The 17,370-nt window shown below is 41.4% G+C and overlaps 1 protein-coding gene across 3 annotated transcripts in view; it reads left to right on the top strand.

Annotated features, from left to right (window-relative positions):
- Nucleotides 1-8,416: 8,416 nt before the first annotated feature.
- CDS1 (CDP-diacylglycerol synthase 1) overlaps nt 8,417-17,370 on the top strand; it is a 75,794-nt gene continuing 66,840 nt past the window's right edge. Inside the window, exon 1 of one of the 3 annotated variants that reach the window (XM_036027015.1) lies at nt 8,417-9,010. In XM_036027015.1, the coding sequence (XP_035882908.1) occupies nt 8,894-9,010 (117 nt within the window). In that variant the 5' untranslated portion in view covers nt 8,417-8,893. Of the gene's footprint in view, nt 9,011-11,387; nt 11,463-17,370 lie in introns of those variants that run through there. The other 2 variants (XM_028508111.2, XM_036027019.1) reach the window with 2 other exon arrangements.

Genomic DNA, 17,370 nt, shown 5'->3' with positions numbered 1-17,370 from the left:
GTTTCTATGGCTGTATTGCATCTTATAAGCAAACTATTCCTATTGTTAGAGTATAAGAAAACAAGAGTTTGTGAAGAAAAACTTCAGTGGAAAAGGGTCTGCAATGGCAAATGTGGCATGCAGTGGCTTGTATCCCCACAGTGATGGTGCAAGCTGTGGTGGCCTGTCCCCAGTTGGTCTGGCAATGGTGGCCTCAGTTGGCTGGTTTGAGTGATGACTTTCACCATGGTTATGGGTTTCTAACAGTTTTCCATGCTGGGTACTACAGCTTTCTCAAGAGTTCTGTGACCTTCTTATCAATCTTTGAATAAATTCCTGTCTGCCTACGTCAGACAGATTTGTATCCAAGAACTTTGACTGATATCTCTGGATTTCAGCTGTTTGTTGATCAGAGATAACTGATATAATTTGAAGCAAATAGTGATTCAGTGCTTCTAAGGACAGTCACCAGTCTCTTCCATTTCTCTAAATGACCACCTCCAAACAGATATAAGTCCAGCTTTGTTTAACATTAACAAAATAGTTGATCACTCAGTACCAAAAGCACACATATACCCATTTTTAGAACATAATTTATAAAGTCATAGAAGGACAAAACTGCCTATTTTACAAAGGAACTAAATCACCAAAATACAGTTTGCTAAGAATTACTATGATTTTAGTATATTTTATTGATTATGCTATTACAGTTTTCCCAATTTCTCCCCCTTCACCCTCCCTGCACTGCACTCCCCAACCCTCCAGAATCTCCCGCTTAGTCCATGGGTTGTACATATAAGTTCTTTGAGTTCTCTGTTGCCTATACCGTTTTTTATCTCTTCCCCATCTATTTTATGCCTACCAATTATGCTTCTTCTTCCCTGTACCTTTTCCCCCAATTCCTCCCTTCCCCCTCCCCACTGAAAACCCTCCATGTGATGTCCATTTCTCTGATTCTGTTCCTGTTCTAGTTGTTTGCTTAGTTTTTGTTTTTGTTGCATGTGTTTTTTTTAGGTTCATTTGTTGATAGTTGTGAGTTTGTTGTCATTTTACTGTTCATATTTTTATCTTCATTTTCTTAGATAAGTCCCTGTAAAATTTCATATAACAAGGGCTTGGTGATGATGAACTCCTTTAACTTGACCTTATCTGGGAAGCACTTCATCTGCCTTTCCATTATAAATGAAAGCTTTGTTGGACAGAGCAATCTTGGATGTAGGTCCTTGCCTTTTATGACTTTGAATACTTCTTTCCAGCCCCTAGTCACCTCTAAGGTTTCTTTTGAGAAATCAACTGATAGCCTTATGGGCATTCCTTTGTAGGTAACTCTCTCCTTTCCTCTTGCTGCATTTGAGATTCTCTCATTATTTTTAATCTTGGGTAGCTTAATGATGATGTGCCTTGGTGTATTCCTCTTTGGGTCTAACTTCTTTGGGACTCTCTGGGCTTCCTGGACTTCCTGGAAGTCTATTTCCTTCACCAGATTGGGGAAGTTTTTCTTCATTATTTGTTCAAATAAGTTTTCAATTTCTTGCTGTTGTTCTTCTCCTGGAACCCCTATAATTTGGATATGGAAATGTTTCAGGTTGCCCAAGAGATTCCTCAGCCTCTCTTCATTTTTTTTGAATTCTTGTTTCTTCATTCTGTTCCAGTTGGATGTTTATTTCTTCCTTTTGTTCCAAATCATTGGTTTGAGTCTTGGTTTCCTTCCTGTCACTGTTGGTTCCCTTAATATTTTGCTTTATTTCATTTTGGGTATCTTGCATTTGTGTTTTCATTTTTCAACCAAGCTCAATCAGTTCTGTGAGCATTTTGATTACCAAGGCTTTAAATTCTCCATCAGATAGGCTGGCTATCCCCTCATCACCTATCTCTCTTTCTGAAGCTTTGCTCTGTTCTCTCATTTGGGCCACATTTCCTTGTCTAGGGGCACCTATTAAATTCTAAAGTGGTAGGGCCTTAGGTATTCACCAGAGCAGGGCAACCCTCCTTGCTTCACTGCAGTGCTGCCTGTAGGGGAGGGGCCAGTGAGGGAACAAGGCAGCTCACCTGCTCATCGCTAGCCCACTTTCCAACAAACTCTCATATGAGACTGGGAGTTCCTCCAACCCTGGCAACGTAGTCCACAGTCAGTTCTGAGTCTCAGTTTCCCATTTAGCCAGCCCTGCCCACCTGGTCCGCTGCCTCACTGCAGTCTCTTACTGGTCCATTTGTTCTGGTTGACTGTTTCTTTAATTCCTTGGTTCTCAGAGCTCCATGCAGTTTGATTTTCTGGCACTTCCGGTTGTTTATTGATTTTAGATTGGTTGTTATCCTCCTTTTGGTTATGCAAGGAAGTGAAAGGTTTCTACCTATGCCTCCATCTTGGCCAGAACTCCAAGAGTTATTATGATTTAGTGGATGAATTCTGTAGTCATCATATCATATACAAGATATATGGTAGTAATCAATTCTATCTAATAATAGGGAATGCCAATTTCTCTCATCTTACTACTGCTAGCAAAAATTAATTTGATTGGCTGATGATTTTATTGTACTGATTTGCAAAGGTGCCCTACCCTATTTCATAATTTCAGAGCAATGCCAGCATATTCTTTTTTCTTCAAAGTTTTGTGGGGTGTTGTAGCTTCAGTGAGTTTAGAAGTTGAATATCATTCTCTAAAGAAATGAGGCTTTCAATAATATAAATGGTTGCATAGGTAAACACAGATTGTCTCTTTGCACAACCACATCAAAATTACAACTAAACTATAGAACAACCATCACTCAGAACCATCAGAAATCGAGTTGAATGCAAGTTCAACAACCAAAGAATTAAAGAAACTATATACAGCCAAACTGGTAGGGGGGAAGAAGATGCTGAGGTGTGGATATTTCCCACACCCACATGTGGTGGATAAAATTTCAGGAGGGATATTTTGGCCCTGGCTTGTGCAGCTCAGTGGATTGAGCGCGGGCTGTGAATTATAGTGTCACAGGTTTGATTCCCAATCAGGGTACATGCCTGGGTTGCAGGCCATGACCCCCAGCAACCGCACATTGATGTTTCTCTCTCTATATATATATATCTCCCTCCCTTCTTACTCTAAAAATAAATAAATAAAATCTTTTAAAAAAAGAAATGAATGATACTCTAATTGAAATAAAGAACAATTTACAGGGAATCAAAAGAGTGGATGAAGCCAAGTATCAGATCAATGATTCGAAACATAAGGAAGCAAAAAACAACCAATCAGAACAACAAGAAGAAAAAAGAATCCAAAAAAATAAGGATAGTATGCCCTGGCTGGCATAGCTCAGTGAATTGAGCATGGGCTGTGAAACAAAGCATCACAGGTTCAATTCCTAGTCAGGGCACATGCCTGGGTTGCAGGCCACATCCCCAGTGGGGGACACGTGAGAGGCAGACACACATTGATGTTTCTCTCTCTCTCTTTCTCCCTCCCTTCCCATCTCTAAAAATAAATAAATAAACATCTTATAAAAAAATAAAAAAAAATAAGGATAGTATAAGGAGCTTCTGGGATATCTTCAAGCATTACAAAGATTCATGTTATAGGGGTACCAGAAAGAGAAGAGAAAGAGGAAGAAATTGGAAATCTGCTTGAAAAAATGATAAAAAACATCTTCCCTAATTGGTGAAGGAAATAGACTTGCAAGTCCTGGAAACACAGAGTCTCAAACAAGATGGACACAAAGAGGCCCATTCTAAGACACATCATGATTAAAATGCCAAAGATTAAAGATAAAGAGAGAATCTTAAAAGAAGCGAGAGAAAAGCAGTTACCTACAGGGGAGTTCCCATAAGACTGTCAGCTGATTTCTCAAAAGAAACTTTGCAGGCAAGAGAGGACTGGCAAGAAATATTCAAAGTGATGAAAAGCAAGGACCTACATCCCAGATTACTCTAACCAGCAGAGCTATCATTCAGGATGGAAGGGCAGATAAAGTGCTTCACAGGTAAGATCAAGTTAAAGGAGTATATCATCACTAAGTCCTTATTATATCAAATGTTAAAGGAACTTATCTAAGAAAAAGAACAAGATTGAAACAATGAACAGTAGAATGACAACAAAATCACAAATACCAACAACTTAACCTAAAAATAAACCACAAAAACAAAAATGAACTAAGCAAACAACTAGAACAGGAACAGATTCACAGAAATGGAGATCCCATGGAGGTTTACCAGTGCAGAGGGGGAGACAGAAGAATGGGGAAAAGGTACAGGTAATAAGAAGGATAAATGGTAGATTCAAAATAGACAGGGGAGGTTAAGAATAGTATGGGAGATGGAGAATCCAAAGAACTTATATGTACAACCCATGGACATGAACTAAGGTAGGGGAATGATGGTGGGAGGAGGTGTGCAAGGTGGAGGGGAATAAAGGAGAGAGAAAAAATGGAACAACTGTGATAGCATAATCAATAAAATATATTTAAGAAAAAGAAATACAAATAGGCAGTTACAGAATAGACATGGGGGTGTAAAGTACAAATAGGAAAAGGAGTAGCCAAAGAACTTATAGCCATGACTCATGCACATGAACTTATATGTATGACCTTTGTGGGGATTGCCTGAGGGAGTGGGGTGTGCTGGATGGAGTAGGGTAAAGTGGGAAAAATTGGGACAACTATAATAGCATAATCAATAAAATCTAATTAAAAATACGTAATGATAACAATCACAATATTTGCATGGTGCATAACCATGACTAGGCACTAGGTATTTTATGTATATTAACCTTAATATTCATAAGAATTGTGGGAGGAAAATATCATTACCCTTTTTCCTAATTTTTTATACAAGGACACTGACACACTGAGGGGTTAAGTTACTTGACGAAGGCACAGCCAGTAGGTGGCAGAGCTGAGTGTTGCACGCGGACAAGTTGGCCCCAGAATTCCTGTGATTAGTTATTATCACAAGTTGCCACCTCTTAGAAGTTATGTGTTTTGCTAGATTTGCAGAACATAATAGACTGGCAGAATTTGAGGTAGAAAAATGCAGGTTTCAATTTCCTCTGCTAACTTGGGCAGTTTACATACTGATGTTTAGATTTTTTTCCTTGTAAAACAGAAATAGTATTTGTCCAGCCTACCTCATCGGTTGTTGAATAAAATGAATAAAACAATGTATGTGAAAGTGCTTTGTAAAGTGTCATGTACAGAGTCACTACATAAACTTTGAACAGGTGTGTCAGCTGGGCTGTCACTTCAGCTGTGTGTGATGAAGTGCTCCATAAAGTAAACTGGGTCATAGCTAGAAGACAGCAAAGCTCAGACTTGAACCAACCCAAAGGTTGCCTGTGTATAAAAGCTGTGCTTCTAACTACACCAACGCACTCACTCCTGTGAGAGTTGGTTACTATGATATCTGATAGTGCACCATCCTGTGCAGTTTCATTAAAAATAATGTAAACATAATTTGTCCTTCAAGAATTTCCCACAAAGTGTTTTTCTGGTAGGACTAAATCAGAAATTCCTACCTCTGACTTACAAACTGAACTAACTGAGAGCAGCAGAGAAAGATAGGTCAAGTGATTAAAGGTATCAAGTGGGTGTCCAAGCAACCAGAAATGCTTGTCGGAGGAAGATTTCTTCTTACCCTGGCACGGTGGGGACATTCCAGACAGGCGCCTCTGAGACTCTGATTTGGAAAGCAGCTCAAATTCCCACACAAGAGCAGAATGTTTATCAGTTTGGAAACATTCAGAGAGTACTCAGGGAAGAGAATGATAACAGGTCTCTCCATCACATATTTACTACTTCAAGCAAGGTTTCTCCATCTTGGGGCAAGAGATGGTTAAAATAAATCAAACAAAAAGAAAAACCATTATAAACAATAATGTTAGCACTGTACTTCTTTGTCCTCTAGCAAATCCCTCACTCAGAGTTATAAATCATTGCAATATTACTAAGGTAGAAAATCTATTAATCAATCAAGAAGTATTGGCCAGGTGTGTGCCATGTGACTAGCCTATGCTTGAGCCTGGGGTTAGCAGATTAAATGCTTGTAGAATCTGCAATGTAGATCTAACAGATGAGGTTTTAGAAACCACTATGTGCCAGATTTTGTGTCACTGAACATAAATATAACAAACTTCAAGAATGCAGGTTCCCTGAAAAAAGACTAAAGAAAGGTGAAAATGAAAAAGAAAGAATAAAAAAAAAAGACATTGAGAAAGTCTGAGAACACAGAGCTCAGTAAGGCCAGTATGGTCAACTATATCATAATATATCTAAAGTAACGTGCAAGTCATTACTAGAACCTCCTTTTAATACATATTAAAATCAATCTTTATTTCACATAAAGTAAAAATGAAGACAGTGGATACTGAAGTCTAATACAGACCTTTTAATTTAAAAATCACAAAATTATATATCTTCCCCTGGTTATGCTGTACCTCTGCCATTCTCCCATTTCTTCCATCACTTCCTCATGAGTTGATTGTGGGGATGGGGTCCAGCACTGTGACAAGGGCTTGGCTATTGAAGATGAATAAACTGGAACCTGCTGTCTGGGCTCAGTGTAATCACTCAACAAGCGGCAATGACTATACTATCATGAAGACAGAAAGAAATTACTACCTTTACTACCTCAGCTGAAACATAGGAAGCAGGCAGAGCTTAAGGTAGGGTAAGGAAAGTAGTAAACCACTCTGTTTTGGCAGTCTCTGCTCTGATCCCACTTTTCTCGGGTCAGGGAATATTTCTTCTGTCATGCATTCATGTCCTCTCTTGTTCCCTTCTTCCACTTCTCTCACTATCTTTTTTTTCTCCTACAGCAAAGGAAAAGAAAGTCAAAGGAACTACGGGGTTGACTAGGGGAAGGAAACAGAGGAAACCATTCTAGCACCTTGCTATGCTACATCCCCTTTTCTTGAGTCATGGGGGAAAGGAAGGGCTGGCTTCTGATAAAGTGAGGTTTTTGTTGCAGTCGTGTGTGAGCTGTAAGAGGCCAGAGAAGCCATCCTCCTTCCTTTCTATTTTACAGTTGGGGACATTGAGGTTTAATGACTAACCTAAGGCCACAGAGCCAGGTAGTGGCATTGGTAGGACTAGAACTCTGACTTAACGTCTACGAAGGTTTGCATGGACCAATGGAAAAGTGCCCCTTTTTTATGCTGAATAGGTGAGGCAGCCAGAGATGGAAATTCCACTACCTTCAGCAGTCTCTTCAAACATGTTTTCAACAATGAGGCAGTCCTTAATTTCTGGTCCTCCAAAGAAATGGAGAACAATTGATTAACCTAGTCGTCCCACAGCCTTCTGTTCCTTAAGGCAAACCACACCATGACCATCACTCAGAAGACCTATATTCATATCTTTTAACATCTTTGTTACTCTTCCCCAAGCCTGACTTGTTTCTCTATATCCTTCTCAAAATATGGAGACTCAGTCTGAACCTAGAGCTCTAAAGATTTGTTTGGGTGGAGTAAAATGATGTCCTCGTGCTCTGTTTTTTAATGCATCCTACTTTGATTTTTTTGTTTTTGCTTGTTATTACATTTTCAAAAAAACTGATTTTCCATGTGTTAGTAACGACTTGAAGATATTTATATTATTGATTTAGTTTTTCTTTTCCTTCTTTTTCTCCTACCATTTTTCAGCTTCTTTCTAGTGACCAGGTGGCAGATGCGTGTCAAGAAAACTAATCGCCTTCTAACAGGATTTGGAATAGAATTAATGCGGATCTTGGGCCCTTCCTGTTCCAGCTTTAGCAGCCCAAGGTCCATGACTCTTCAGAAAGATTAGCTGGCTGGGAAACTGAACCTCACGGTATCTCAGGGCCTGGGTTCTGTCTTTGAACCCTAAGGAAGTGAATTTTGTGAGATTTAGTACTCTAGTTTATCAGAGACAGAGCCTGGGTTTGTAATCGACGCTGGCCAACCCATCCCGGGACGTCTAGTGAGGCAAACGCATCTCTTATTTTCAGTGTGATGCCTCGAACTCAGCCAGTGCATCCTGCCAGACAAGTTCCTGCTTCTGGACGCCTCCGAGCCTCTGACACGCCGCAGTCAGTGGAGCTGGTGCGGCAGCGGAGTCATTTGAAGGGGTACTGCTCACTGCAGTCACTACATGCCAGGCGTCTTCCAGTCCTACCAGCTGTTCGGTGACAAGTCTAGCTCTTACCCGGCACTTCGCACTTCCAAACTCAGAGCTCGTCCCTCCTCCACCTCCCTCCCAGTCTCCAGCCCGCCCAGGTCGCACCTTAGCTCTACTTCCCCACCTTTGAGCTCGCAGAGATGGGGCGGAGCCTTGGGGGGGGGGAAGGATCGTGACGTCACTCCTCGGCTTGGGAGGCGGGGCTGTGGGAGCCGCAGTGCAGCGCAGAGGGGCGGGGCGGGGAGGGGCGGGGCCTGCGGCGCGTGACCTGGCCGCGGTGGGCAGGGGCTGCGAGAAAGGTGTCGGGGGGCCGGGACCGGCGGCGTCCGGAGGCGGGGCGGGGAGTGGCCGGCCCCGGCGGAGCTCTAAATCGGGTCACGCTTCCTTCTTCTCTCCCCTCCCCTCCTTCTCTTCCCACCTGGGCCTCTGCGTGGAGACGCGCACCTGGCAACCAGCGGCCGCGCTCCGCCGGGTCTCCGCCTTCTCCGCTCGGGCCGGGCGCCCCGGAGTCTGCCCCGCAAGCACCGGAGCCGGTTCTTGGCCCTCGGAGCCCGCCCCTGGCCCCTCTCCCCTCGGCCGGCGCCGGGCTCGCCGGAGGCGGCCTCGAGCGCTCGCTCGTTGATGCCGTTTTGGGGGTGACCCGCCGCGGCGGCCGCGCCTCCAGGGCGGGGGCGTGTTAGTGGTCTCGGCTCTGCTGGACGTTGAGCGCGCTGCTGCGGGGTGAAGGGGGGGCAGCCGGCGAGACCTCGCGCGCAGTTCGGGTTTCGGGGCGCTGGAGGCCGCCGCGGGCGCGCTCGAGCGGGAGATGTTGGAGCTGAGGCACCGGGGAGGCTGCCCCGGCCCCGGGGGAGCAGTGGCGCCGCCACCGCGCGAGGGAGTGGCGGCCGGCGGCGACCACGAGAACGAGAGCACCAGTGACAGAGTGAGTAGGCGCGCGGGAGCGCACACCCACGCCGCAGCCGGGTCCCGGTTTGGGCGGGACGCCTGGGAGCGAGGGTGGGGCGCTCCCAGTGCAGGTGAAGCTGTGGGCTGCCCGCTGCGCCTTCCTCCGGCCTGGCAGTATTTCCTCCTTGCCGGAGTGGGGTGGAGAAACCGGACCCGGGATGGTGCGTTTCCCGGGATGACCGCGGTCGTTGCCGGGACAGCTGAGTGATTCGAGTTGGCTAAAATGTAGATTCTCCCCATTCCAGCCCCTCGCCCTCCCTAGGGTCTGGGGTCGACGCTGCAATGTGGATGGAACCTGCAAGCACCCTGGCAGCTGGAGTTTTCTAGTAGCCGCCACCTCACACCTCTTCTCGGCAGAGAAACAAAGTTACCAAGGACTAAACTTAAGACGAACACCTTCGGTTCTAACATGTCATTGGATCCTGACGCGGGAGGCTTGGCTTTCTCGCGCTCCCCCATCAGCACTTTCGTTTCCTTGTCCTTTTTCAGTGTGATAGATTTTGAAGGTTGAAGAGTGCCATACACATGACACAATTGAATCCTCCTGCTTCTTTTGAGTCCACGGAAGACGGTGCAAGTCTTCTGTCTGCCAGTAGATTTTATTTGACCTGACAGGAGACTCCTTGAGGACTTTTAACTCCCATTTCAATGGATTACTCTTCTTTCACATTTAAGAATAAGGAGATGTAATACCCCTATTCTATTTAATGGTAGAAAACGTTAACGTTTAGCTTATTCATTAATACAGTGGTGCAGGTAGGGATTTTGGAAAAAAACAAACAAATGCAGTGTTATGACCTTTTAGACTGGATGATTTAAGTAATTGGGCCAGAGAATAAATTGTTCTATAAACTGTTCTGTAAATATAAGTTCATTTTATTTTAGAAGCTCAAAACACTTAAACTGTTCCTAGAAGCATTCGTTTTGGAAGTAGGTATTGCAGTTTGAATTACAGAAGTGAAATGTATTCCCCAAGGTCAAGTCAGTGGCCTTTTGGAACTAGAACCTGTTTCTTGATTCCCTTTCTTGTGGTTTGTACTGTTGCTGAGACTCACTGGCAGTTCTGATTTGGGGAGGACTCCACCTGGAACTTGATGTTGATGTTGATATAATCCAAATTACAAAGTCCTGGTAAGAACATATCACATGAATATCATGAAATAATTAACAGTGATTTCAGGAATGAAATTTTAGAATCAATGGATTCTCCTTTATTTCTTTTCTACCTTTTATAACTGGTGGAATAAGATGAGAGTCAGTGATAGAAAAAACCTACATGTCAAGGAATTACACAAAATACAACAGTTTCCAGCTTCTGCAGATTGATGTTACAAAGCTAGAAACAGTAGGCTAAGAATAGTCTTTGTGAAAACTGCCTTGGAAACTAGACCAAAAATAGAATTAATTAGGTTGGGATTTGTTTTGTTTTAGCACTGGTATAGTTTAGAATCAAGGAAATACCAGCTCCCCCTGTGTGTACTTCCTTAACAAGAAGAAGCTAACAAGCTTTTAATAAGAGAAAACATGTTCAGGAAGCCATGGATAAAATAACTTTTGAATAAACTTAGTTTCTTAACACCCCAATATATTTAATGTGGAAACTATTTCTAGGGTTTGATTTGACTCATTAGCACTGTTGTCTCAGTGACTAGGTCACCTCACTGCTTATTTATTTATTTATTTATTTATTTATAAACAGTGCACTGTTGGTTTTTATGAACACAAAGCCAGCTGCATTTTCTTTTCTGAGAGTAGATGTTGCCATATGTAATCTTGTAAGATTTCTTCGACAAGGATGAGCATTTTCAAATTGTGTCTAAAATATTGCTGTATTTTTAGGCTTTATCATAAGGAACTCTTGTCTTAGAAAGCTTTGTTTGAGACATTGAACTCTACTGTCTCTCCTCTCTTATCAGGATGTATATTTGAATGCACCTGTATTTCCAGGTCAAGGGCTATTTTAAAATCATTTTGCACATCAGAGGCTGGTTAATATTTGGTTCATTTAATTTCTTCTCCATTCAAGTTGTGGTAAAGGCAAAAACACTTAGAGAATTAATGAAAAACGTGGAGAAAAGTGCCTTGTACTCTATTATGGTACACTCCCATGCCTTTTGTAGTCTTTTACTAATGGTGTTATTAATGTGACATTCTCATTGTTCAGGACCTGGTGACTTATGCTGGGCGAAGGCTCTGTGCTCAGGAGAATTAGCAGGTGAAAAGTGCTTCTTACCTGCAAGGGGATGTTCCCTATGTTAAGTGCTGGAGAAATACTTGAGAGATGACAAGACCACCCCTTCAAGGACTCCTCTTCCCCCGGGAGACATGTATAAGTTAGATTTATTAGAAGTCTGAGCAAGGTTCATTGTTCACATCAAGGGCATAGTTGGACTCTACATGGAGACAGCAGAAAAAGCTTCAAAGAGGAGGTGAGAGTTGAGCTTGGAACTGAAAGATGCCTGGGGACTCACTAGGTAGACAAATGTTGGGCAAGGACATTCTAGGCAAAGGGCATGAGGAGCTGTTTATTTTGAGTCAGCATTGTAGGCACAGGGACCTGAAATTAGTTTGGTAATCCTGGATCACATGCTGTGAATTCTTGGGAGGTGGGGTTTGGGGGTTGAGAGCTTGAGAATCTGGTAGAATCAGTTAGGCTTTATTCCATAGACTTTGGGAAGCCACTGAAAAGTGTTTGCAAAGGCAGTAGCTTATCACTCAGCAGTCTGGAGAAAGTGTTGGAGGGTGGAGAGACCTGCCACAATGAAACCAGATAGTGGAATAGTACAAGTGTTATAGATAAGAAATGATGAGGGCTTGGAGTGAGTCTAGTAGGGGAAGAAGGGTTGGGAGAGAAAATGTATGTGTTTGATAATGCCAATAGGACCTAGACTAGGATGATCAAAGTAAGACTAAAAAGAAGAGCCTGCCAGGAGACACATTTTAATCCACAACTTAAGAGTCTTTTAGGAAAGAAGCAAAAATTACTGGGGATTTTTGCAGGGAAGAAGTGAGCATGCGTGAGCTGGATTGGACAGGGTATGTCATTCTCTAAAATAGAAAGGTGGCTCAAGGAGGTGGTGGAAACTGAAATGAAAGGCTAGGTGTGGAGATGGCAACTTTTGACTATGATGGTGGGGCTGGGCGGAGAACTAAAGACAGAACCTTTGGAAGGTGGCCATGTTTAGAGAAGGTTTGCAGATGTAGGGAAGGAACTAACATTGTGAGGTCCTGGGGGCTAGGGGAGAGGGAGTGCTTAGAGGATGTCATCAGGAGTGTTTAGGAGAGAGGGTGAGTTTGGCAAAGATCTTACTTAATAGAAGCCAGGTTTTAAGGCGAGGAATGTGAGAGGTGAAATACTGGTAGTTATTGTCAAGAAGGTCCAGCAAAAGGAAATGCAGGATAGAAGCTGGACAGGACTGTAGGAACGTGAACATTTCCTTTATCATGGGAGGGAAGATGAACATTTGTGTGAAAGAAGTCAAGAGGGAGTGAAGATGCTGATGAGGATGGGCAGGACCCAGAAAAAAGAAAGCAGACATGGTGTGAAGAATTCAGAAGATTGGGGTATCTAAGGAAAGGAACAAGGAGTGGAGGGTGGATGCAGAAACATTTTGAAAAGCAGAAGAGGGAAGATCAAAGTGTTTGACTGATGCTTTCAGTTTTCTCAGTAAAGTGAGGTCTCAGAACTATAGAGCTGCAAGGGATCTTAGAAACAGTGTATTAATTGTTTAACGCTATATATATTTAAAAATAATAAACTTGCTGTAGAATGTGGTTGTTATTGCCCAAGATGATCAGAGCAAGTGGCAGGACTGAAACTAGAACACATCTCTGCCAGGATACTTTCAGAATGTTGTGTTAGGGAGTATGATATGAAATGACAAAGAGGCAACTAGTCCTTAACTCAGTAGCAGCAACAGTCATAATGGTTGATGTTTGTAACGATTTAGAGTTCAGAGAGTACTTTTACATCTTACTTTATTTGCTCCTCATAACAAGTATGTGAACACGGAGAAGTGTTCCAAAATGAAGAAACACAAGTTCAAAAATTAAGTTTATTTTAAAAATATTAGAGTATTGATGAAAGGAAACTACACACATCTGAAATGGGAAAGGACAGAAATTAACTGACTTCTGAATTCTTTCACCCTCAATTTCACAAACCAAACTCTGTGTCAAAAGAGCGACCCCGCATATAAGCACAGCAGGGACACTGTGCTGAGGTGTGCTTCCCTTTACTGGCCACAACTTCCATGTGTACCCACTGTTCTCTCACTCCGGTCCATTGAATAAGTTTTTAGCATCATCTGCAATTGCTCAGGCCCTTTAAGTACACACAGAGCTTCAACAACCCACTCTGGGCTTCAGTACTTCCCTGCCCACCTTAAGTCATGGTCTGCCACTTCAAACCCAGCCTCACTGACTCCCTCATTCCTTTGGCATCCTTCCTTGCCTTGGAATTCCCAGACTGAAATCACTCCTATTGCCTTTCTTATTTTCATTTATTAAATGGTGAATATTCCTAACACACATACTTGTTATGAGGAGCAAATAAAGTAAGATGTAAAAGTACTCTCTGAACTCTAAATCGTTACAAACATCAACCATTATGACTGTTAGTGCTACTGAGTTAAGGACTAGTTGCCTCTTTGTCATTTCATATCATACTCCCTAACACAACATTCTGAAAGTTTCCTGGCAGAGATGTGTTCTAGTTTCAGTCCTGCCACTTGCTCCAGATCATCTTGGGCAATAACAACCACACTCTACAGCAAGTTTATTATTTTTAAATATAGATAGCGTTGAACAATTAATACACCGTTTCTAAGATCCCTTGCAGCTCTATGGTTCTGAGACCCCACTTTACTGAGAAAATTGAAAGCATCAGTCAAACACTTTGATCTTCCCTCTTCTGCTTTTCAAAATGTTTGTCTTGGTGCCACCTGCATGTGTAATAAATATTTTCTATAATTTTTATATAAACCTAGGCCATTAATAAAACACTAATGTTTATACCTAGACTTCTAGAATATCATTTTGGCTGATACTTCTGAATTGTTGATCGATTGCCAGTCAGTATTAACACCTAAACAATTGTCCATGATTCTTTGTCATTTGCAGCATATTCATTTTGTTATTTAACAACATGTTTTGAATGCTGCCTCTCCAAATACCACCAACCATCCAAATTATAAGACAAAATTCAGTTTATGGCTTCATGTGGTGAGAGAGAACACCCTGACAATTTTGGCAGAGTCTTGGAGGGAGAAAGGCATTGTTAGATTTTTTGAGAATTGGAAATAAAATTCTGGGGTCTTTCAGTGCAGAGGCTTGATTGAGATTGATTAAGGATCACAATGTAACAGTTTTGGATTGGTGGCAATAGCCAAGCAAGGATTTTTAATCTTTTTTTTAAAAGATTTTATTTATTTTTAGACAGGGAAGAGAGGGAGAAAGAGAGAGAGAGAAACATCCATGTGTGGTTGCTGGGGGCTGTGGCCTGCAACCCAGGCATGTGCCCTGACTGGGAATCAAACCTGCGACGCTGTGGTTCGCAACCCATGCTCTATCCACTGACCTACGCCAGCCAGGGGTGGATTTTTAATCTTTGGAGAAAACTTATTTGTTGATGCTTCCTATAAAGTGGTGATGTGTCTTTGACAAGTTTTTGTGATGAACCATGCACTCCAAAACAAGACTCCAGGAATAGTAAAGTTATGCTAACAAGTCAGTCAAATTCTAAAGTCATATTGATTTAGGCTGTCAGCTATGTGGGGGTAAGGGTAAATAGTTTTTTCTCCTGTCTTTAAAGTATGTTTTATATTATACTTGAAACTTATAAAAAATATTCAGGTGTTACTGAGTTTTTACTTACTGTTTGTGATCTTGACTTTAAAGAGTTTGTTTTCTTAAAATTTTGAGAAATTTTACCATAGGATGTCATCAGCTAGATCAAGCTTTGGTCTTTTGAAGTTTTTGCAATGGGCTTTTTGATGCAAACAATATGCATCAAAATAAATGTACTAGGGAAAAGTGGGACAATTTAAAGTGGTACTACTATGGAAAATGATATTGTAAAGGGAAATTATAAAATATATATGTGTAGTGTGATGATTCTTTGTATTTATGTCTATACATAGATACTTTTATGCATTTTTGTAAAACAGACTTTTACATGTTTTTTTCAGGTGAGCACAGCTAAACACTGAGGTTTTGTGTTTGTTTTCCTTTAACTATTATGTGTTTGAGTATCTTTTTTATGCAAATTTTAATTCAGTATAGGGAAAATAGGTCATTTAAGAATTTATAGACAATTTGGGGGAGGCTTGACTTGGTTCTGTGCATTCAGTAAATGCTTGTTGGGTGACTATTATATCTGAAGTTCTGATTGAATGTCACCTTTTTTGTGGCTCTTTCTACAATATACTAGAGAAAAGGGTTGAGACCAGGATATGTTTATTGCTACTATGTTTGTTGCAACAACTAATGAAAGAATGTACTAATCATCATGGATTATGGACCTTAACTGCATGGTGTTCAATAAAAATTTTTAACGTTCATAGCTGAAACTCTTTTTAAAAGAAAGGTTTATTAGGCCACTGCTAGCAAAAAGAAGGAAGACTGGTCTTCAGGTATGGAGTCTAAACCACCAGCAGCATGGCTAGGTAGGAAAGACAATATGTGCATCCATGTCCTTCACCTGGGAGTTTGCAGGTGGCTTTTATACAATAAGTAGGGGGAAGGAGGAAGAAAGAAGTAAATTATTTGAAAGAATTAACATTAGCTGTAGGCAAAGGGGTGGGAGAAGGTGAAGCAGGCTGGGCCAGCTCTGGAATAGGCACAGGGTGTGCACAAAGAAAAGGCCACTCCTTGGTTGGCTGCGAAGCAGTCTGCCAGGTTCATGTGTAAACAAGTGGAGGACCCTAGTTTGATGGAGCCTGGCTAAAAACAATCTCTGGAAATAGTCACCTGGGGTTAATCTGAAGTTCTGATAGATACACAGGAATGTGAGCAGTCTGGTCTACAACTATTAACAGGCTGTTGATTCTCTCTCCATCCCCCTCCCTCTCCTTCTAGTCATGGTAATTTTAATTTTGAACATCTAAGAGTTTTCTCCTTGTCAATGGAATAAAGATAAGAAACTAGCTAATAGTTTGCAAAATACATGTATATAATAACAATTTGAATCTCTTTAATAATTGTGTAGACAAGGGGAAAAGCCAGTTTACACTTGAGAAAAAAGGTTTAAAAACTGTCTACATAAGAAACATCCACACCTGTAAGAATTTTTATGAGTTTATTTGAGCCAGAGAATGGCAGTTTTGCACCTTATTTTATACATTAGACATTAGAGTAAAAGGAGAAAACATAAGGGGAGTCACATGAAATCTATTAGTGATAGATTAGGGAGGCGGTAGAAAGCAAAGTGGGGGGAGGGTGTGAATCTCTAGGACTGGATAAAAAGTAAAAGGAATAGACACATAGTCCTTGTACCATGGTAGGTATAGGATACTTAAAAGTCAACAAATTAACATGGTAACATACAATGAGGGATTTCTATGGTCTTGTGCTCTGGGGTGCCCTAAGGGTTCTGAGAAAAGGAAATTACCCTGACACACCCAAAGGTGTGTTATCCTAGATGCAAAGAGAAAATAGACAGTTTCAGTTAAGATAAAGATTGAACTTTGTCAAGGAAGGTACCAGCCTAGGACGTGATTACCCAAGATGACCTGTTTTTGATGAGAAAGTTTTAATTTCAGACCATCTGGGGTGGTTCCTTTCAGTCTCTGAGTTTGTGGGGCCACCATGCAGGCCTCCCCTGAGCTTGTCAGCATTAGTATGTAGCCCCTTTTTCCTCCACAAAACCTAAATTCCTTTCTGACTAAAATAGTGTAAAGGAGAAGTTAGGTATGTGGTCCAAAATTTATAAAATTAATGAACTGTTTACTTAGAAACTTTTAAAAAATTCATTACTATGTGTGATTTTTGAACTATTTTGGCTTTTCTGAAGTTGGCTAAAAACTTTTAGCTGGAAACTTCTGTGATTTCAGGCACTTGGATTTAAATCAAACAAAATTGTTTCTACTATTCCCTTGATTATTTTATGATTGATTAGGATGAAATAGCATTGGTTTTTATTTTAGAGCTGTTCACATTTTGATTAATTTAGTTGGGAGGTGTTTCAGAACCTGTTTAATGAGAATGACATCACATTTAGAAGTGACTCCAGAAAAGCAGAGGAACTAATTTCCTTAATGACCCGTTGGGTTGTTGATTGTTCCTGAGATATGCCAAGTTTAGTTACCTTTCTAAATGTTTTCCCTCTTATCTACAAGG

The sequence above is a fragment of the Phyllostomus discolor genome, chromosome 1 (assembly GCF_004126475.2).
Source record: "Phyllostomus discolor isolate MPI-MPIP mPhyDis1 chromosome 1, mPhyDis1.pri.v3, whole genome shotgun sequence".
NCBI lineage: Eukaryota > Metazoa > Chordata > Mammalia > Chiroptera > Phyllostomidae > Phyllostomus > Phyllostomus discolor.
The sequence above is the reverse complement of the archived record's forward strand: the minus strand, read 5'-3'. Positions and strand labels throughout refer to the sequence as shown.